The following is a 22,870-nucleotide window of genomic DNA, read 5'->3' as shown; positions in this document are numbered from 1 at the left end:
CTAATAATTTAACAATAATATGGCATTAAATAGAATGGAATGGAAAAGCAGGATTCATGTAGTCAACCTGGGATAAGCCTTGGATGATGATTGGAATCAATGGCTGCTTTTCCCCCTAAAGTATGCATCTTGCAATAGCTCTAAGGTGCCCAATCAGAGTGTTATTTTGGAATATTTTTCAATTTCTGAGGCATTAAAAAGTCTAAGACAAGTAATTTAAGAACACCAAGTCATAAATGTCAACAACAAATACTGACATGCCCAAAATTATGTGATGTTATAGCTTCTTTGATGTTATATTAGTCCCTTGTGTTGAAAGAATTCTCTGATTTTAAAAAGGGATGATTTGGGTAGGCATTGGTCATTTGTATTAGATGTTCTACACATATTAAGAAATTATTTTGTTATAGATCAAGAAAAAATGACTTAGTGGAGGAAGTTACTGGATAGATGGTTGGTTGGTAATCTCAGATGATTTGGGTAGGCACTGGTCATTTTCTGCAGGGGGATTACTTTGTCTATATGTCCTTACAATGATGTTAGAGTGTATTTTACTTAGAAAATTATTTGTTGGATTAATTCATTGCAGCAAATCTATATACATTCATGTGAAGGCAAGTACACACAGAGATCTGTTATTAACTTATCATTGTTCTCAAAGTCCATATTTTTCCATTCATGCATAAATGTATCCTTGGTTTCTCTTTGAATTGTTTATCTTACAGAATTCTTTTAGGTCAGCGGTATACTGGTGTGTGAAGCAGGATGCATATTGGAGAACCTGGACTCTTTCTTGGTTAACCATGGGTAACATTCTTGCACTAAAATTTTTCCTTGATGCGAGTGCATCCAACAACTATAATTGATCCAAATTTTATAGTTCCAGAATGCTATCAACTCATTTTGACTAGACCTGTTCACAGGCTGGGTTTCAGGCCTGGTCCACTCAAATTTTTGCAAAATTTCAACCTGAGTCTGTTGGGAACCAAGACCCAGACCCAAACCCGAGGCCCAGACCTTCACTTACTCGCACCTACCTGAGAAAGAAGGCACGTAAGCAGCACCCAACTGCAGCAAGCAACACGTCAGCTGGTCCCTCTGCATGAATTCGTTAGAGCTCAGAGTTTGTTGTGAGAGCTCAGAGTTGGTTGAGATATTTTGTAACTGAAATCATTATAAGAATGGGTTGGGAGAATGAATGAAGCATGCAAAGATTGAACTCTCTTCTCTCTCTCTTTCTCTCTCTCTTCTCTCTTAGGAGGAAGGGTCTCCCTCGAAGAGACTCCTGAGGTGAGCAGCAACTCATCAATTGGTATCAGAGCTGCGTCGACTAACTTGAACAATTGAAGATGACCAACACCAGATTGGTGGTGCTGGACGAGAGGGAGGACAAGATCGAAGTCGATCTCCACCAGGTGGTCACGGGGCTTAAGGAGATCAAGGAAGCCATGTCGGTAATGGCATCTCAGAAGGAGAAGACTCCTCCGGCCGCAGGCCGAGAAAGTGCACTCTATGGGGGAGATCCGATTCCCTGGATCTTCAAGGCCGAGAAGTATTTTGAGTATCATGATGTACAGGGACTCCAGCGCGAGACCACCGCCTCTTTTCATCTGGAAGGGGAGGCGATTCTATGGTTTCAGTGGTTCCGGCGCTCCCGACCCCAAATTTGAGGGATGAGAGATCTATCATATGGATGGCCGAACCCTACAGGTAGGTTGGGCGAAATTTCAAAATTTCTCTCTCCCATGTGGGAATCACATTCCCTATTTTAGAAAACTGCATTTTCAAGGATCAATCTTGAACCTAAACCAGACCAGATTTGAAACCAAAAGGTAGGAGAGGGATATACCTAATACGGAGTAGTAGTAACCACAACGAATGTGTTCACGCCCAAGGAGAATACCAAAAACTGCTCCCACTGAAGATGACACAGCGTAGGGTGGAGCAGAATCAGCGGGGTGGTTCTTCAGCAAGAACCGAATTCTTCAGCAAGAACTCGATTTTGGGTAGGTGAGCACGACTTCTGATTATCTTTTCTCCAAAAGATAATATCAAGAACTCTTCTTGATCGCTCCTACAGGTGGAGATCGAACTGGAAATGGCGGCAATAGTAGGAGAAGGCAAGAGCAGAAGATGGCGTTAGTCCAACTGTATGTTGTCTTCTCTCTTGAATCAGTAAGACTGAAGGATGATTTGGGGTTCGCCCTTCTCCTCTATTTATAGCCTTAAAGAGAGGTTCTCCTAATCCCATTAGGAGTTTCCTAATCCAAATCTTGTATTTGGATTTGGGCTCTCTTTAAGAGATAAGGATAATCCCTTATTTTATCTATAGATAAAGATCAGCTCTCCTAATCCAATTAGAAGTTTCTTGATCCAAATCTCTATTTGGATCTGGACTCTCTGAGTGGATAGGGATAATCCCTTATCCTATCTGCTGATCTAAATTCCAGAACCGCCTCTCTTTAATTAATCTCATTAAGCCAGTTTGAATTAGGCTTTAGGCCCATTAAGTCCATGTGCTCACTTATCCTACAAACTGCTGCCCAGTTGGATATCCTTGTATGGCGTGGGACCCAAACATTGATCTACACATCAGCCACATGGGTTCAGCCCAGCCTTTGTTACAAGGCCTGGCCGAATTCACTATAGGAGACAGCGAACCCCTGAGTCCATCACCATGGGCTCTTAATGGGCCCAACATTTACACTAAATGGTCCTTGGGTCAAGCCACCTTATAAAAACCCAAGGACTGTGGGCAGATGCAAGATTAGCCCATTAGGTATTACCTTCAATGATCTTACACTTAACCTCTCAGCCCATAATGATCAAACACTGCCCAACAAGAGAGGACCTCTCCCTCGACTGCAAGGTACAGTGCTGCACTCTCTACTCACATGGATCCCGGGAATTAAAACCTTTTGCAAACATTTTGAAACCATAATATATATATGCATATCTCTATATAAATATATTTTGCAAAACAAATTTCAACGGTTGAAATTGACCGCCGACAGTTTTGGTTTCCATCAGAGAGAGTGCATCCCCGATCATTCACTTTGTCCGACAAATGGACTGATCTTGCCACTATGATCACCCACTCAGATGAAGTCTCGGACTGTCCCAACATACCCAGGTTTTGACCCCCTCTAAAGATCTCACTGATTGGCATATCAAAGACAGGCCAATCCGGCACCTAGTGCAGTATCATAATCGAGTCTAGGGGTCAGGTGTAACATTCCAGTTTTGCCCATCTATCTCCAAGGTCTAGGGCAATACTGGAATTCTGGTCCGGTTCAGGGTTTCAAGAAAACCCACATTGCATGTACTTCAGGTCTCACCCTGGCAGCTGAGACAAGCCACCCCAACCAACTTGGCAGCACATTAGTGTCAGCCTTAGCAGGACAAATCTCCCCAGATCTATTCAATGGCTGTAAGATTCTAAACTAACACGATTCTCATAAGTGTCCAGTTTAAGGGTATTACACAGAAACACACCATAATAACATGAATCGAATATGTACTTTATTCATTTATATTAAATGCCATAATGTACATCATTCTGATTAGAGCTAAGGGCATACACTGTCTAACAAAATCTCATGGCAAGAATTCATGGAGGCATTGTGCATAAGATTCGGTCCTACTGGGTATGACGGTTATGATGAGATGCTATTGAAGGGATGAGAGATCCATCACATGGATGGCCGAACCCTGCAGGAAGGTAGGGCGAAATTTCAAAAATCTCTCTTTTCCATCTGGGAATCGCATTCCCTATTTTAGAAAACTGCTTTTTCAAGGATCAATCTTGAACCAAACCAGACCAGATCTGAAACCTAAAGGGAGGAGAGGGATATACCTAATACGAAGTAGCAGTAACTCCCAATGAAGGTGTTCACTTCCAAGGAGAAAACCAAAACCCGCTTCCACTGAACATGACATAGTGTGTGGTGAAACAGGATCAGCAGGACGGCTCTTCAGCAAGAACCGAATTCTGCAGCAAGAATGGAGTAGAGGGCTGGTGAGCACGACTTCAGATTGCTTCTTCTACCAAAAAGCAATATCAAGAACAATTCTTGATCACTCCCACAAGTGGAGATCGAACTGGGTAAGGGCAGCAACAACAGGGAAGAACTCTGCAGATTGTTGTGGTGTGTAACTAAGGATTTCACCCCCTTTATTTATAGCCTTCTTAGGATCAGCCTCCTAATCTAATTAGGAGAGGGTTCCTTAATCCAAATCTGATATTTAGATCTGGACTCTTGAATGAATAAGCCTTATCTTATCCTTGAACTAATCCTAATCAGATTATAAATCCTATCTTGCCTCCTTTTAATTAACTGACTTAAGCCTAGATCGAATTGGGCTTTAGGCCCATTAAGTTTATGTGCTCACTTAACCTCTTAACCTGCTGCCTAGTTGGCTTTCTTTGTATGGCGTGGGACCTAAACATTGATCTACAATCAGCCACATGGGTTCTGCTTAGCCTTTGTTATAAGGCATGGCCGAATTCACTATAGGAGACAGTGAACCCCTGAGTCCATCACCATGGGCTCTTAATGGGCCCAACATTTACACTAAATGGTCCTTGGGTCCAGCTACCTTATGAAAACCCAAGGACTGTGGTCAGATGCAAGATTAGCCTATCAGGTATTACCCTCAATGGTCTTACACTTAACTTCTCAGCCCATAATGATCAAACACTACACGACAAGAAATGACCTCTCCCTCGGCTGTAAGGAATAGTACTGCACTCTCTACTCACATGAATCTCGGGAATTAAAACCTTTTGCAATTATTTTGAAACCATAATATATATATGTATATCTCTATATAAATATATTTTGCAAAACAAATTTCAATGGTTGAAATCAACTGCTGGCAGTTTAGGTTTCCATCAGAGAGAGTGCATCCCCAATCATTCACTTTGTTCGACAAATAGGTTGATCCTGTCATTATGATCACCCACTCAGATGAATTCTTGGACTATCCCAACATACCCAAGTTTTGACCCCCTCTAAGGATCTCACTGATTGGCATATCAAAGACAACCCAATCTGACACCTAGTGCAGTACCATAATCGAGTCTAGGGGTCTGGTGTAACATTCCAGTTTTGCCCATCTATCTCCAAGGTCCAGGGCAATACTGGAATTTTGGTTCGATTCAGGGTTTCAAGAAAACCCACACTACATGTACCTCAGGTCTCGCTCTGGCAGCTGAGACAAGCCACCCCAACCAACTTGGCGGTACATCAGTGTCAGCCTTGGCAGGATAAATCTCCCATGATCTATCCAACGACTGTGAAGATTCTAAACTAACACGAGTCTTATAAGTGTCCAGTTTAAGGGTATAAACACACCACAATGACATGAATCAATTATGTACTTTATTCATTTACAATAAACGTCAAAAGATACATCAATCTGATTGGAGCTAAGGGCATAACTGTCTAACAGCTCCCACTTGCACTTAGGTCCAATCGGGTACAAGCCGGAGTCCCTTTCTTTCCATGTGTTTCTCAAACACTTTCTGTGTGAGTGGCTTAGTCAATGGGTCTGCTATATTCTCCGTTGATGCTACTTTCTGAATCAAGGCGTCCCTCACCAACTATCTCCCACAGTACATGGTACTTCCTCTCGATGTGCTTCGACTTCGAGTGGGCTCGTGACTCCTTAGCCTGAGCTATAGCTCCATTGTTGTCACACAGCAATGGAATGGGTGATGTGTTGGACGAAACTACTCCTAATTCCTGAATGGAATTCATCCAGATGGCCTCTTTAGCAGCTTTACTTGCGGCAATGTATTCGACTTCGGTCGTGGAATCTACGGTGGAACCTTGTTTACTGCTTTTCCAACTAACTGCACAGGCCCCCATCGTAAAGATGTACCCAGATGTAGACTTTCTATCATTTGAATCTGATTGGAAATCGGCATCAGTATACCCTTGGATCTGTAGTGAACTACCATCGAATACCAGACAAAAATCTTTTGTCCTTCGAAGGTATTTCAATATGTTTTTCATAGCTGTCCAATGTTCTTGTCCTGGGTTAGATTGGTATCTACTTACACAATCACTGCCTGAGCAATGTCAGGACGAGTGCATAGCATGGCATACATGATGCTCCTACGGTTGAGGCATAGGGAATCGCCTTAATGCCCTAAATCTTCTCGGGAGTCTTGAGAGACATATCCTTGGAGAGAGTGACTCTATGCCTGAAAGGAACATTTCCTTTCTTGGAGTTCTCCATACTGCATCTCTTGACAATTTTGTCAATGTACGTAGATTGGGATAATCCTATTATCCTTTTCAATCTATCTCTATAGAGTCGAAGTCTCAAGGTATAGGTGGCTTCTCCAAGATCTTTCATGGAGAATTGTTGTGAAAGCCACACTTTCACCATAGTTAACATTCCTACATCATTCCCAATGAGTAGAATGTCATCTACATATAAAACCAAGAACGTAACCTTATCCCTACTAGTCTTCCTATAAACACAGGGCTCATCCGGATTTTGCTCAAAGTCAAACTATTTGACGGTAGAGTCAAACCGAATGTTCCAACTCCTAGAAGCCTGCTTCAGTCCATATATGGATCGGTTAAGTTTGCATACCATGTGTTCCTGACCTGCAACAATGAATCCTTGCGGTTGTTGCATGTAGATATCTTCAGTAAGATCTCCATTCAGAAATGCAGTTTTGACATCCATTTGCCAAATCTCGTAGTTATGGTATGCTGCTACAGCTAACAAGATCCTAATAGACTTCAGCATAGCCACTAGCGAAAAGGTTTTCTCATAGTCGATTCCTTCTTTCTGCGTGTACCCTTTCGCCACAAGACGAGCTTTATAGGTCTCAATGTTACCATCTGGGCCCTTCTTCCTCTTGTAAATCCACTTGCAACCAATTGCTTTCACCCCAGAGGGTGGGTCCACAAGAGTCCAGACCTTGTTGGTCTCCATCGAGTCCATCTCGGCTTTCATGGCATCTACCCACTTTAGGGAATCTATGTCCAACATAGCTTCCACATAAGTCGTGGGATCCTCCTCACTTGTCGTGGCTTCCACTAAGTAACTTTCTTGGTCATAGCCGTAACGAACTGGAGGCTTGGATACCCGGGTAGACCTTCTAGGTTGAGTATCTGGAGCTTGTGGAACATCTCCCACTACTCCTGGGCTCTCCTCATCAAGAACAACTTCTTGTTGAAGATTCTCCAGGATATAATCTTCTTCTAAGAAACAAGCATTTCGACTGCAAAACACCTTTTGTTCTGTCGGATCATATAATAGGTAACCTACAGAGCCTTTGGGGTAAACTACAAATAGGCAACGACTGGTCTTAGATTTCAATTTGTCAGCATTAGTTCTTTTAACATGTGCCGGACAACCCCAAATCTTCAAGTGTCTCACACTTGGTTTCTTACCGGTTCAAAGCTCATAGGGAGTCTTCGGAACGGATTTGGTTGGAACTCGGTTCAGCACGTAGATCGCAGTCTCTAATGCGTATCCTCAAAAGGATGTAGGTAATTCTGAGTGGACAAGAAGTGATCGGACCATATCCAATAGGGTTTGGTTCCTCCTTTCCGACACCGTTTAATTGTGGTGTAGCGGGAGGGGCTAATTGTGATACTATCCCATTGTCCTTTAAGTAGTCCCTGAATTCGTCAAAGAGATACTCACCACCTCGATCTGATCGAAGGGCTTTAATTTCTCTCCCTAACTGTTTCTCGACTTCTTGTCTGAACTCCTTGAACTTTTCAAAGGATTTAAACTTATATCTCATTAGGTACACGTAACCATACCGAGAATAATCATGGGTAAAGGTTATAAAATGAACGTGTTGATTATGTGTCCTAACATTCAGGGGACCACACACATCAGTATGTATAAGGTCAAGTGTGCCTGTAGATTTTCCAGGCTTACCGTTAAATGGCCGCTTCGTCATCTTACCCTGAAGGCAAGGTTCATAGGTTGGAAGATCTTCTATGGTTAGAAAACCCAAAGGACCATCCTTTACCAACCTTGTGATACGATCTATGTTAATGTGGCTAAGTTGGTAATGCCACAGACACGTGAGACTAACTATTTCATGGATTCTTTTCTTGGGGATTATTTCCGACGTAGTTTCGGTAATGTTGGTTTCCAGAGAGGGATGGAGAACATAGAGACCATTCTCAAGTTCCCCATATGCTAGGAATTTGTTATTCCGTTTAATAGTAATCACATTACTAAACAAAATAGAATAACCATCCATGCACAATTTTGAGACAGAAATCAATTTTCTTCTTAAATTAGGTATGAAAAGACAATCTTTCAGTATAATTGTTCCTTCATTGAAAACTAGTTCTACAGTTCCTATGGTTGTAGCTGCAACAGTTGCAGAAGTCCCCAAGTAAAGTGTCATTTTTCCTTCACTCAGTCTTCTGCTTATCTTGAACCCCTGCAGTGAGTTACACGCATGAATCGAAGCCCCAGAGTCAATACACCAGGAAGCAGAAGTGACCAACAGATTGGTCTCTATGATGAAAGAATTGAACGCACCTTGTTTCTTAGTCTCCAGGTATTGAGGACAATTCCTCTTCTAGTGGCCGGTCTGCTTGCAGAAGTGACAGGCATCCGATGCCTTATCTTTCTTTTGCTTTTTAGTTTTGCTACCCTTCTTTTGAGCCTTCCTTTTAGCCTTCCGCTTTTTCTTGCCCAATTTGCCACCTTCAACAAGTTGATGATATGTCTGGCCGAGTCATAGTTAGGTAAATAAGGCTTCCAACAAGTTGATGATATAATGTAGCATCAAGAAGGAGTTGTCCATCATCGTTACTGAGCTTAAGGTTGAGTTCCAATGGGGTATCAACTTGCTTTGAATCAGAGAGATTGGCCATCTTAATTAGGTCACTAGCATATTTGTGTTGACAAAATATCCTCAAGCACTTCTGGTGATCTCAAGACCAAGAAAGTAGGTCACAGGACCAAGATCCATCATTTTGAAGGATTGACTGAGAAGTTGCTTCAACTTAGTGACCCCTTCCAAGTTATCACCGGTAATAAGTATATCGTCAACATATACTAGTAGAAGAGTCATTCCTTGGGGACGACGAAGAATAAAGAGGGAATAATTTGAGGCGCTTTGCTGAAATCCTGCTTCAATAATAACCCCTCTGAACTTCTCAAACCAGGCCCGTGGGGCTTGTTTAAGCCCATACAAGGACTTCTTTAGTTTGCAGACTAGAGTAGAATCATCACAGTAGCTTGGAGGAGGCTTCATATACACTGTCTCACGGAGATGCCCATGAAGAAAGGCATTCTTGACATCCATCTAATGAACAGTCCATTGTTTAATAGTAGTGATAGCAAGAATAAGCCGAACAGTAGTCATCTTAGCCACTGGCGCAAACGTCTCCTCATAGTCGATGCCATGTTCTTGTTTGTACCCTTGAGCAACAAGGCGAGCATTATATCTATTAGGCTCTCATCAGAATTCAATTTGACTGACTACACCCAACGACTGCCAATAATGGAGGCATCCGGTGGAGGAGAAACAAGCTCCCAAGTATCATTTTCCAATAGGGCCTGAATTTCCAAGCCCATTGCAGCTTTCCAATGCCCAATTGCTGCAGCCTGTTGGTAAGACTTAGGGATATCTGTAGAAGACAAAGTAGTAGAAAGGGAACTATGGATAGTAGAATATCCATAGCAGTCAGGAGAACGAATAACTCTGGAAGAGCGTTGTAAAGGAGTGGGAGTAGGAGGTGAAGGATCACTTACATGAGAAGTAGACGTGGATGGTACAAGGTCTGAGGATGTCAAAGGAACATGCATTGGGGTCGATAAAGGAGGAGGCATAGGCATTGGTGTAGCTGGATACTTCCTGTGATAGACTTGAAGAGGCAAGACTGAATCACCTGCAGGAGTAAAGTTATGTAGAATAGAGAAGGATGGTGCAAGTAATTTAACAACATATTCAAAAAAGGACAAATCTCAAGAAAGATAACATTTCGAACGGAGACGACGAACTTTAGGATCATAACAGAGAAATCCTTTATGTTCTAAACTGTACCCCATAAAGGCACACATAGTTGATTGAGCAGTAAGCTTAGTGCGCTCATGGGGAGGAAGATGTACAAGGCAAATGCAACCAAAAACATGAAGTGTAGAGTAGTTTGGAGAATGATGAAAAAGACAATAGAAAGGTGATTGATTACTGTTTGCTGGAAAACAAGTTTGGGCCCAATAACTAAGAACTTAAGACACAAATAGACTAACATAAACACTAAACCAGCCGAGCCAACACTCCCCCTCAAGCTAAGCATGGATGTCAGTCATGTTTAGCTTGCCAAGTAGGTCTAAGAATTTCATTGAAGCTAGTCCTTTTGTTAGCACATCTACAATCTGCATCTCGGAAGGAGTATAAGGAATGCAAAGTTCCCCTGAGACTATCCTTTCTCTAACGAAGTGTCGGTCAATCTCAATATGCTTTGTCCTATCATGTTGCACTGGGTTATTTGCAATGTTGATGGCAGTCTTGTTGTCACAGTACAGCCTGAGAGGACACTCGACCTTTATCCCGAGCTCACCAAGAAGGGTCCTAAGCCACAATAGTTCAGCAACACCATGAGCCATAGCTCGATATTCAGCCTCTGCACTTGATCTAGCAACCACATTCTGCTTTTTACTTCGCCATGTAACCAAATTCCCTCCAACAAACGTGCAATACCCAGAAGTAGACTTCCTGTCTCCAACAGAACCAACCCAATCTGCATCAGTATACGCTTCAATTTCAATTTTATTGTGTTTTTTGAACAGAATTCCTTTTCTCGGCAAGTCTTCAAGTACCTAAGAATCCTTTCCGCTGCTCTCATATGAGGAATCTTTGGAGAGTGCATGTACTGGCTGACAACATGTACAGCATAAGCAATATCTGGTCGAGTGAGAGACAAATATATGAACTCCCCTATTAGTTTTTGGTATCTCTCTTTATCAAGGTAGTCCTCTCCTACTGATTCCTGTAGACCATGGTTTTGTTCTATTGGAGCATCTGCTGGTCTACTCCCCATCATACTTGTCTCCTCTAGAAGATCAAGGACATACTTCCGTTGACATATATAGATGCCCTCTTGTGATCTAGCAACTTCAATTCCAAGGAAGTATCTCAGATGGCCCAAGTCTTTGATCTCAAACTCAGAAGCCAAGAACTCCTTCAATCTTTTTATCTCTTCTAGATCATTCCCTATAATCACCATATCATCCACATAGACGATGAGTGTTGTAAGTCTGCTATCCTGTTTCCTTATGAACAAGGTATGATCTACACCACTTTGAGTGTATCCCACTCTCTTCATGGCCCCACAGAGCTTCTCAAACCAAGCCTGAGGAGACTGCTTAAGACCATATAATGCTTTCCTCAATTTACACACTTTCCCATCAAAGCCATAACCTGGTGGAGGATCCATGAATACTTCTTCATGTAGATCGTCATTTAGGAAAGCGTTCTTCACATCCAACTGGTGTAGCTCCCATGAGAAGTTTGCAGCTAATGACAATAGAACTCAGATTGTGTTGAGCTTCGCGACTAGAGCAAAGGTCTCTTTGTAGTCAATCCCTTCTTTTTGAGTAAACCCCTTTGCCACAAGTCTGGCCTTGTATCTTTCAATGGCCCCGTCCTCCCTATGCTTCACAGTGAACACCCACTTGCATCCCACAGTGCTCTTCCCTTTTGGTAGATCCACTAATTCCCAAGTCCTTGCTTTCATTAAGGCTTTCATTTCTTCATTCATAGCCTCTCTCCATCTTGGGTCAGACACTGCCTCTGAGTACCTAGTAGGGACATGCACGAAAGAGAGAGCAGACACAAAGGAATAATAACGGGGAGATAAACGTGAGTAAGAAACAAATTCAGCAATGGGGTGTCGGATAGTACAAGAACGGGTAGACTTACGAAGAGCAATAGGGAGATCCAAATCAGAAGTATGAGTGATAAGACTACCTGGAGTTGCTGAGACAAATTGATCTGAGTCCGATTGGTTGCTGCCATGAGTTAGAGGGTTTTTTTTCCTTCTGTTGTAGGTGATTCTTATATCTTTTTGTTGCCTACTAGTGTCCTCAGTTACATCTGCAGCATCCAGAGTGGTAACAGGTTCAATGAGAGCCTCACTAGATTCACCTGGGATGCTACAACTAGGAGGATCAGGAGGAGAAGATGGAAGGCCCAAGGCAGAAAGAGGCACAAAAAAGGAGGGGGAAGAAGAATCCTCTTCCATCCCACTAGTCTCCCCCTGAAGAGGATTCTGGGAAGAATGAAAATAGGATTGAGACTCAAAAAATACCACATCTTTTGTGACGTATTTCTTCTTGGTAACGGGATCATAACACTTGTAACCCTTCTGTGTAGGAGAGTACCCTAGAAAGATTCCTTTCGTAGCCCTAGGATCCAACTTGGTCTTCTTTGGATCCTTTACATGTATAAAACATACACAACCAAAGACTCTAGGTGGAAGAGGAAAGTCTGGAAGATTAGGACAAGGGACAAAGAAAGGAGTTTTCATACCCAACACCTTGGGTGGCATCCGATTTATCAGATATGATGTGGTAAGGACTGCTTGAGACCAATAGTGCTTGGGAACCTTGTGCTGAAATAGTAAAGCTCGAGCGGTCTCCAATAAGTGTCTATTTTTGCGCTCAGCAACCCCATTCTATTGAGGGGTACTAGCACAAGATGACTGGTGTAGCATGCCTGCATCCTCCATGAACAGGTTCAAGGATCTTTCAAAATATTCAGCAGCATTGTCTGAACGGAATTGCTTAATCTTCTTGTCAAATTGAGTTTCAATCATTTTACAAAATGCCATGGTTATCTGTGGCACTTCATCATGTCCTTTTAACAAGTAGATCCATGTGCATCGAGAATAGTGATCAATAAAACTGATAAAGTAACGAAAGCCATCTACAGAAACAAGAGGTGAAGGGCCCCAAACATCAGAATGGACCAAATCAAAAGGAGCTTGAATTTTGTTGAGTGGGGCCACCGATTTGTGTTGTTGAATGGGCCGATTTGTGTTTAGTTTATTTTCTTTTAAATTAAGAAGTTGTTGGGCCTTGGGCCCATTAGTTTTTATTTTTAAAAGGGTTGTAACTATTTAGTTTGAGTTGTCGCCCTACTATGGGCATCTTTGTAATATCTCATATTTAAGTTAAATATAAATAGAATGAGGGGCTGGCGGCTAGGGTTATGATACACAATCCTAGTTGACCTTCTTCTCCTTTCTTCCCTTTTCTCTTTCTATTGCTGAAATCTACAACTTTCTCCTCTTCCTTTCACAAGAAGCTTGGCCGAATCAGCAGATAGTGGTTTCTACTTGGTATCAGAGCAGGTTGAAGGTTCTGCAAGTGATTCTCTCGTGCAGCCCTAGATCGGCTGACTGCATGGAGATTTAAGAGGCTGATCGAAGCTCTCAGGTAAGCCCAACTTTTGGATTTTCTTGATGGATCTGTATGCCCTGTAGCTGGTCTATGGTTTCTCATTAGAATCAGGAAAAACTGGAGAAAGGGGAAGAGTCATGTTTTTGTTGGACTCTTCAATTTTGACCTAGGTAGTGGCGCCCTAATTTTTTAGGGTTCCTTGGAGTTTTTTATAAGGGGCGATTCAAGTCTGACGTGGTTTGGAGGCTTCTAGAGAGGGCGGTTGCTTTTTCTCTCTCTTTTCTCATCCCACAGAAAAGGAATCTTTTGTGGGAAGAAAGTCCAGGATACCAAAGGAGTGTCGTTGGTTCCAGAAGGTGTTTTGTTTGTTCTTGCTGCATTTTTTATTTGTTTCTATACCCTTTTGAGAAGCATGGAGGGACAAAGAGTTGAATATAAGCCCGAGATTGAAATGAGACTTGTGTAAGGAGGTGCTGGAGACCCCTTCGGAGCTGGGACCATTACTATAGTTAGGTTGGATGGTACAAACTACTTGGAATGGTCCCAATCTGCAAAGATGGCCATTGGGGCTCGTGGAAAATTGGGGTATATTATTGGTGAAGAGGTGAAACCTGAAACTGGCAACTCCTGGTGGGTGTAGGAAAATTATATGGTAATGTCATGGTTGTGTAATTCCATGTTGCCACATATAAGTAAAAATTTTTTATGGGCAAATACTGCTGAGATATGGGATGGGGTTGTAGAAACCTATTCACAAAGGGAAAATGTTGCTCGGGCTTATCAACTGAGAAATCAGATTATTGCTACAGGGCAGGGAGATACATCTGTTGCAGCCTATTTTTCAGTCCTTAAGACCCTGTGGCAGGAGATCGACCATCTAGAGACTTTTGCTTGGGAAACCACCAAGGATGCAGCTACCTATCAAAGACACTTAGAGAAGTATAGGGTGTTCGAATTCCTTGCTAGCCTTAACCCTGAGTATGACATTGCACGATAGCATCTTCTTTCAGGGACAGTGTCACTCTCTCCCAAGCATATGCCTTAGTGTCAGGAGAGGAGTGCAGGAGGGATGTAATGATGAAGAATCTCATTTCTGATCAGTCCGCTATGGTAAGTGCTGTGAAATCTAAACATAATGGCAATGAAAACAAGAAGGAAGGCAAAAGGGAGTTGATCTGTGACTACTGTAAGAAGCCTAAGCATACAAGAGATACTTGTTGGAAGCTTCACCCACATCTTGTGCCGACCAGATTGAAGAATAAGAAAGGAAATGCGCACATGGCAGTTACTGGTGACACTCCGGCCCCCCTACTACAGCTGCTTTGGAGTCCGTTGTAGCTGCTGCAGTAAGGGCCAAGCTTGAGAGGTCTGGGTTACTTCTAAATCAGAGGGATACAACTAGTTCTAGTTCAGCCGCAAGCGGACAACGAGTTACATGTAGCACAGGTGGAGCTCACTCTACCTCCTTTGCCCACACAGGTAGTTCACATGTCACTGCAAACTATGTTTCTGCTTCAGGTAAGGAGAGATCTCCTTGGATTATAGACTCTGGAGCCTCAGAGCATATGACCCATTGCTCCACTATTCTCTCCTCTTACCATCTCTGTTCTGGCAGAGATAGGGTCTCCACAGCTGATGGATCCCATGTTCCTATTGCTGGGAAGGGATCTGTTAAGATTAATGATTCTATTTGTTTACCCTCTGTCCTCCATGTTCCTAGATTGAGCACCAATTTATTATCTGTTAGTAGTTTGACTAAGAATCTGAACTGCTCAGTAATTTTTTCTCCTGGGCGCTGTATTTTGTAGGATCTGGATTCAAAGAGGACGATTGGGAGTGGTCGTGAAGTGAATGGAATCTACCTCTTGGATGCTCTTTCTCTTCACCAAAGTAATCATGTTTGTAGGGACAGTGAGTCAAAATCTATGGATCAGATTATGCTTTGCCATAATTGTCTGGGTCATTTGTCTTTTTCTTCTTTAAGTTCTTTGTTTCCAAAACTATTTGAGTCTGTGAGTCTGTCAAGTTTGAAGTGTGAAGGTTGTGAACTTGGAAAGCATTGTAGACACTCTTTTAAACCTAGTAATAAAAGATGTCCTCCTTTTGATGTTATTCATTTGGATGTGTGGGGCCCTTATCATGTTCCCTCTATGGGCGGCTATCGCTATTTTCTCTTGTTTGTGGATGATTTCTCTCGATATTCCTGGATTTACCTGATGAAATCCCGCGATGAAGTACCATCCTTGGTGAGGCAATTCCACCATATGGTACTAACACAGTTTGGAACGGGAATAAAGATGTTCAGATCTGACAATGCTAGGGAATATTTTGAGAGACATATTGCCTCATATCTGTTGGAGTATGGTGTTGTCCATCAGAGTAGTTGCTCTTACAGTCCACAGCAGAATGGTGTTGCAGAGAGGAAGAACAGACACATTGTTGAGATGGCAAGAAGCATGATGATCACAGTTACAGTTCCAGTTTGTTTTTGGGGTGATGCAGTTCTCACAACAGTATATCTGATTAACAGGGTGCCTTCTCATATACTTGGATTCAACACTCCATTCAGCCTTCTTTTTCCTTAGGGGGAGATGTTTCATATTCCTCTAAGGGTGTTTGGGTGTGTCTGCTTTGTGCATATCCTTGGTCCTTACCGTTCGAAGCTTGATCCCAAGGCAAAGAAATGCGTCTTCCTTGGATATGCAGAGAATCAAAAAGGGTACCGCTGCTATGATCCAGTCTCTGGGAACCGGTATGTTACTATGGACATTACCTTTTTTGAATCTACATACTTCTTCTCAAGGAATCCTTCTCAGGGGGAGTGTTTTGGGGAAGTAAGTCGGCAGTCTATCCCCCTCCCAGTTCCAGTCCCTGTGTCTACTCTTGTGCTTGACCACCACCCGATGTCACCTACCTTGCCACCTCCTTTGCATTCCGTCTCACAACATTACTCACGGTAGAGACTTCATAAGGCAGTTAATTCCACTACAGCAGAACTCACACCACTTTTTGTCGATCCCTTGGAGACTCCAGATTCGGCTTATACGGATTCATGTATTCCTCTTGATCCCACTACTATTTCAGTTCAAATTGGTCCTACTAACACTGTTACATATAACCTTGATCTCCCTATTGCTCTTAGAAAAGGGAAGAGTGCACTTCTCATTGTATTTTACAGTACTTATCCTACAGTGGACTTTCTCCTTCCTACCGTGCTTTTCTCTCTTCTCTTGATTCAGTGTCTATACCCAAGGGTGTTAGTGAGGCTCTCTCCAAACCTGAGTGGAAGACAACTATGCAAGAAGAGATGGAGGCAAGGAGACAGTTGGATGCAGATGGGTTTACACAGTAAAGTATAAGACAGATGGAAGTATAGAGAGGTACAAGGCAAGACTTGTTGCGAAAGGGTACACACAGACCTATGGCATTGATTATCTAGAGACATTTGCGCTAGTTGCAAAGATGACCTCTGTTCGGATACTCCTTTCTCTTGCTGCCTCATACTCTTGGCCCTTGTTTCAACTGGATGTGAAGAATGCTTTCCTAAATGGGGATCTGCAAGAAGAGGTGTATATGGATCTTCCAGTTGGTTTTTATGATAATGCTGAAAAGGGAAAGGTATGCAAGCTGAAAAAGTCACTATATGGCTTGAAACAATCTCCCAGAGCATGGTTTGACAAATTCAGAAAGGCCCTGATTATTTTTGGCTACACTCAAACTCAATCTGATCACACCTTGTTTGTGAAGCGCAGGGGATCTTTGGTGTCAATCCTAATTGTTTATGTGGATGATATTGTTGTCATTGGGAATGATCTAAGTGAGATTGATAGTCTGAAGAGGAACCTGCATAAGGAATTTGAGATTAAGGATCTTGGAGAACTGAGATACTTCTTATGCATCGAAGTTGCAAGATCGAAACATGGAATTTTTATCTCTCAAAGGAAGTATGTCTTGGACCTTCTCCAAGAGACAGGGAAGCTTGGAACAAAGGTAGCTAGCACCCCCATTGATCAGAACCATAGAATCAGTGCATTAGAAGGTGAAGCAGTAAAGGACCTTGGGAGATACCAAAGACTTGTGGGTCGGCTACTATACTTGTGTATGACAAGACCGGACATTTCCTATGCAGTAAGTGTAGTGAGTCAATACATGCATGCTCCACGAGACCAACATTGTAAGGCAGTTGACAGGATCCTTGCTTATTTGAAGGGACATCTAGGTAGAGGCATATTGTTTACTGATCATGGACAGTTGAAGCTAGAGGCTTATACAGATGCGGATTGGGCAGGATGCCTTGATGACAGAAGATCAACTTCAGGAGTGTGCACCCTAGTTGGGAGTAACCTAGTCTCATGGAAGAGTAAAAAACAAACAGTTGTGGCAAGATCAAGTGCAGAAGCCTAATATAGGGTTATGGCACATGGAGTTTCAGAACTTCTCTAGATCCGTTCTCTGTTAGAAGAAATCGGTGTACAGGCAGAAGAACCTATGATGCTATACTGCGATAACTAGGCAGCAATTAATATTGCCCATAATTCAGTCCAGCATGACCGAACTAAGCACATTGAAGTAGATAGACATTTTATCAGAGAAAGGGTAACTTCTGGAGAAGTTTGTCTTCCATACATTTCTTCTGATCTATAGCTTGCTGATGTTCTCACAAAAGGCGTTGCAAAGAATAAGTTGGAGTATGATCTACGCAAGTTGGGAATGTGTGACATCTACTCCCAACTTGAGGGGGAGTGTTGAGTGGGGCCACCGATTTGTGTTGTTGAATAGGCCGATTTGTGTTTAGTTTATTTTCTTTTAAATTAAGAAGTTGTTGGGCCTTGGGCCCATTAGTTTTTTATTTTTAAAAGGGTTGTAACTATTTAGTTTGAGTTGCCGCCCTACTAAGGGCATCTTTGTAATATCTCATATTTAAGTTAAATATAAATAGAATGAGGGGCTGGCGGCTAGGGTTATGATACACAATCCTAGTTGACCTTCTTCTCCTTTCTTCCCTTTTCTCTTTCTATTGCTGAAATCTACAACTTTCTCCTCTTCCTTTCACAAGAAGCTTAACCGAATCAGCAGATAGTGGTTTATACTAATTTCATTACTAGAAATTGGATAAAGAGTTCTACATTGTTTTGACAACTGACACACTTCACAAATTAAACTTTGACTTGAAATACCCTTGAATAATTCAGGAAACAACCCTTGCAATGATGAAAAAGGTAAATGACCTAGCCTTGCATGCCACAAGTGCAACCTAGCTATTGACTCCTCATTATTCTGACTATTGGCAGCAGATGATTGTAAGGCCAAACTGATGTCTGCATCAAAATAGTAGAGACTTCCACACTCATGACCGCTTCCAATCATTCTCTTCGTCAGTCTGTCCTGAAAGACACAATGAGCAGGAAAGAAAGTTATGCTATAGTTTAAATTCCTGGTAAGCTACGAAACAGATAAGAGATTAGAAGTAAGATTGGGAACATGTAGAACAGATTTAAGAGAGAGGTCCTTGCTTAGGTCAACCCCCCCCCTCCCTTCCCAGAGATGGTGGAGAGAGAACCGTCAGCAACTCTCATCTTATCTTGGCCAGACATCAATTGGTAAGAAGAAAATAAAGAGGACATGTGTGTCATGTGGTCAGTTGCACCAAAATCAATAATCCTAGAAGTAGAGTCTATAGAACTAGTTGCACTATAAGCAGAGACAATACCTGATCTAGCAAGAGAGGTGGAAGCAAGGGAATTAGTCCTTAGACGGGTTAAGGCCTGGCTAAGGACCTCTACCTCATCAGCAGTGAAACCCAAGGACCCGGATGTGGTGGAATTAGCAGTCTGTCCCATGGGAGGAGGTGTAACTGTAGATGTGTTCTTCGAGCTATCACCACTGTGACTAGTAACAAGGTTCCCACTTGCTGTTTGATTCCTCTGGGGCTTCTTGTCTTTCCTTAACGCAGCTGGTTTCAGATGAGGATAAAGAACCCAACAAGTCTCTTTTACATGCCTTTCACCTCCACAATAAGTGCACTTAAGATGCCTCTTGTCTGAATGCTTGCTCCCTTTTTGGTTTGAAGAAATCAGGACTGAATGTTCAACAGGCTGTATTTGAGTGTCAACTTGCATCTCTTTCCTCCTTACTAGATAGTAGACATGGTGTAAATTTGGCATTTCATACCTTCGCAAAATTTGAGACCTTATGCTCTCATACATTGGGTCTAAACCAGCTAAGAACTTAAAGGCTCTACCCTCTTCAATTTGTTTATCATGCCTCTCCTTGTCTTTTACATTCTCCCAACCAAGAATAAGATGATGATCAAGTTCTTCCCATAGTCCTTTTAGGGTTGCAAAATACGTTGCAACTATCATATCTCATTGTCTCAATGCAGCAATGTCTTGGTTTAGCCTATAAATTCTTGCATTGTTCTTTCTTTGTCCATAAGTTTTAGACACTTTCTCCCAAATCTTAGCAGTAGTGGGAAAGTGTTGAACAGTCATGGCCACTCTTGGAGTCATCAAAGCAAGCAGCCAGGACATAACAATAACATTTTCCTTACGCCATATTGCGTACTCCACACTACCCACTTTAGGTTCCTTCTTCTGTCCATCTAAATAACCCGTAAGTTCCCGGGAAGTAATGAAGAGCATGGCTGAAACAGACCATTCTCTGAAGTTATATTCATCCAACAATACACTGGTGATCTGCAAGCTGTGCAGATTTGGGTTTTCCAGATTAGAAGACCTCCCACTAGTTCTATTATCCCTAGAAGACACTTCTCCCGATATTGAAGACATCTCCTTCCTCTTACAGTGATCACAATTGAAAACTCAGTACAAAGAACACGATTTCAGACTTACCGAAGCTGTTACAAGTCTGAGAACCCCTCGTAACAGGTCTGAAACCAAGAACAATCCACCTCTGTAATGTGTGAACTCTTCTGGACTAGGCTGGACTTTGACTTCTGCTGTCGTAGACTGTGACCACCCTTACGATCTGTACTAGGACTGTCTCATTTAGTCCTTCCACCTAGATCTGTTCCACACAGATCTCTCTTAGCAGCCGAATGGCTACTACCTGCTATAGGGTGTCTAGTAGGGCATAAGCTTCTGGAACAAACTCCTCTTGGGCCCTACAACCAAGGGAAACCCTAGATACAGACCTTGCTGTGTTCTACGGTCAGCCCTAGGGTTTCTTCACAGCGGCCAAGATAGGAGAGAGAGAGAGAGAAAAAAAAAAAGGAATAGAGAAGAGGAGAAAAGAGGCGGTTGTAACCAGACAGACGGATTAGTGCTCTGATACCATGTTTGCTGGAAAACAATAGCTGAAGAAGAAGAAGAAGAAGAAGAAGAAGATTTGAGAATGGCGGCCTCCTCACTTCAGCCAGCCCTACAATCTTATATAGATGTTTACAAAGTAATGTTACATGAATGGACTAGAATGCCCCTGATTAGTGATGAGACACCTAGACAAATAAAAAGTTAAACAAGTTTAGGCCCAATAACTAAGAACTTAAGACACAAATATGACTAACATAAACACTAAACCAGCCGAACCAACAATTACCAAGAACTGAAGATGGAATGAAGTTAATGAGATATATAGCAGTGTTGGCCGCCTCCACCCAAAAGGTAATGGGAACATGGGAGTCAAGAAGAAGGGATCTCACCATACTCAAGATGTGTCGGTTCTTGCGTTCAGCAACTCCATTTTGTTGAGGAGTTCCTGAACAAGATCTTTGGGATAGAATACCATGTTTCTTTAAATAGGTCTGAAATTCTCCATTTTCTCCATCAAAATATTCTCCCCCCGAGTCAGAATGTAGAAAACGAATGGGTGGCATTGTGTTGGGTCATTATTATGGTGTGAAAGTTCTCAAAGGTGGGAAGTACATCTGATTTCTTTCGAAGGAAATAAATCCAAGTATATCTAGTGCAATCATCAATAAATAAAACAAAGTATTTGTATCCAAGTCTAGATATAACGGGAGACGACCAAACGTCACTATGTATTACTTGGAAAGGAACAGTAGCATGCACAGATGAAGATGGAAAAGGTAAAATATGAATTTTACTAAGACTGCAAGTTATGCAAGATTTATCAGTATTCTTAGAAATAGAATTAACAGTAAGTAAACAACCAGAAGAAAATAGATGATCCAAGTTCTTAGCATGTGTGTGGCCTAAATGTCTATGCCAAAAATGCCACACATTATTACAACGAGAATGTAACACATCACTAGTAGTAGAAAGAAAACAAGATGAGGATGTAGGTCTCTTCTCGAACTCAAGAGCAAACAGCCTCCCAAGCCTACTCCCCTTCCCCTTCACCTTCCCAGTGCGCTGATCCTGTATGACACAACCATCACGAGAAAATAGAACAAAGTTACCATTATCAACAAGTTGACCCATAGAAATAAGATTGGTAGTTAACTAAGGAATAAAAAAGGTTTTTGGGAGATGAAAGGAAGATGATTGAGAGGTAGAAAGAAATAAATCATCACAACTAGCAATCTTTAATGATTCATCACTAGTAGTAATAATCTAGTCAGTAGAAGGGTAGGGTTTAGGAGTCTAACCAAAGGAGGCCCCAATCATGTGATTTGAGGCTCCAGAATCTATAATACATATATGGCTAGGAGAGGAGCAAGTGGTATAAGACTTACCAGACAGTCCAATAGCAAAGAAGGCAGATGAAATAGCTGAAGACACAAGCTGTCGTATCTTATCCTCAATCAGAGTACCAGAAGGCTCCCCCTTTGAGTCTGAGTTGGAAGAGATAGTAATGTCGGATGAAGACTCCGTAACTGTTTGAAGTGCCTTGTATTGACCCTTCTTGGGAGGTCGGGTAGGGCATTTAGTAATGATGTGATCCTGTTGTTTGTAGTAGGTATAGAAATTCCTTTTCTTACGGTGAGAGGCCACATGTTCGAACTCCTTGCACTCATAGCACTACATCTTGGAGAAGTCCTTTTTGCCCTTTGGCTTGGTAGCTAGGAAAACTATATCATGTCCATGTTCTTTCTTGCTATCAAGGGAGGAGTGAGTGTATAGTCTAGTCTCCTCCCTTAATAGTTCACCCAATATGGTGTCTAGGTCAGCCACATTTTCCCTGCTGAGTATGCTGGATCTTATCAACTCATAGTCGGGTCTAAGGTGCATAAGAAAGTGCATGATCTTCCTTTGATTGAAATGCCTTTTCATAGTTGTCACACAACAATCAGTTGTTGTGGCCCCAAGATGAACAAGTTCATATTCTGTCCATAGATTAACAAAACCAGCATAATATTCATGTATTCTTCTCTCCCCCTGGGTGTATGAGAATATGTCCATTTCAATTTGATTTTGTTTGGACATATTTGACTGCTGATACACCTTTTCAAGGTAGTCATACATCTCCTTAGCAGTTTTCAGGCCTCTCATAGGAATAGCTACATCGACAGTGACTAAATTTAATATCCAGGAAACTATTT

At 42.1% G+C, this 22,870-nt stretch overlaps 1 protein-coding gene across 1 annotated transcript in view; it reads left to right on the top strand.

Annotated features, from left to right (window-relative positions):
* D2HGDH (FAD-linked oxidases family protein) overlaps window positions 1-22,870 on the top strand; it is an 82,950-nt gene that overhangs the window by 5,119 nt on the left and 54,961 nt on the right. The window contains exon 5 of the mRNA XM_010277232.3: window positions 737-807. Coding sequence (XP_010275534.1) covers window positions 737-807 — 71 coding nt within the window. The remainder of the gene's footprint in view (window positions 1-736; window positions 808-22,870) is intronic.

This window comes from Nelumbo nucifera, chromosome 1, assembly GCF_055504915.1.
Source record: "Nelumbo nucifera cultivar China Antique chromosome 1, China Antique-T2T, whole genome shotgun sequence".
NCBI classification, from domain to species: domain Eukaryota; kingdom Viridiplantae; phylum Streptophyta; class Magnoliopsida; order Proteales; family Nelumbonaceae; genus Nelumbo; species Nelumbo nucifera.
This window is presented reverse-complemented; position numbering and strand designations above follow the sequence as displayed.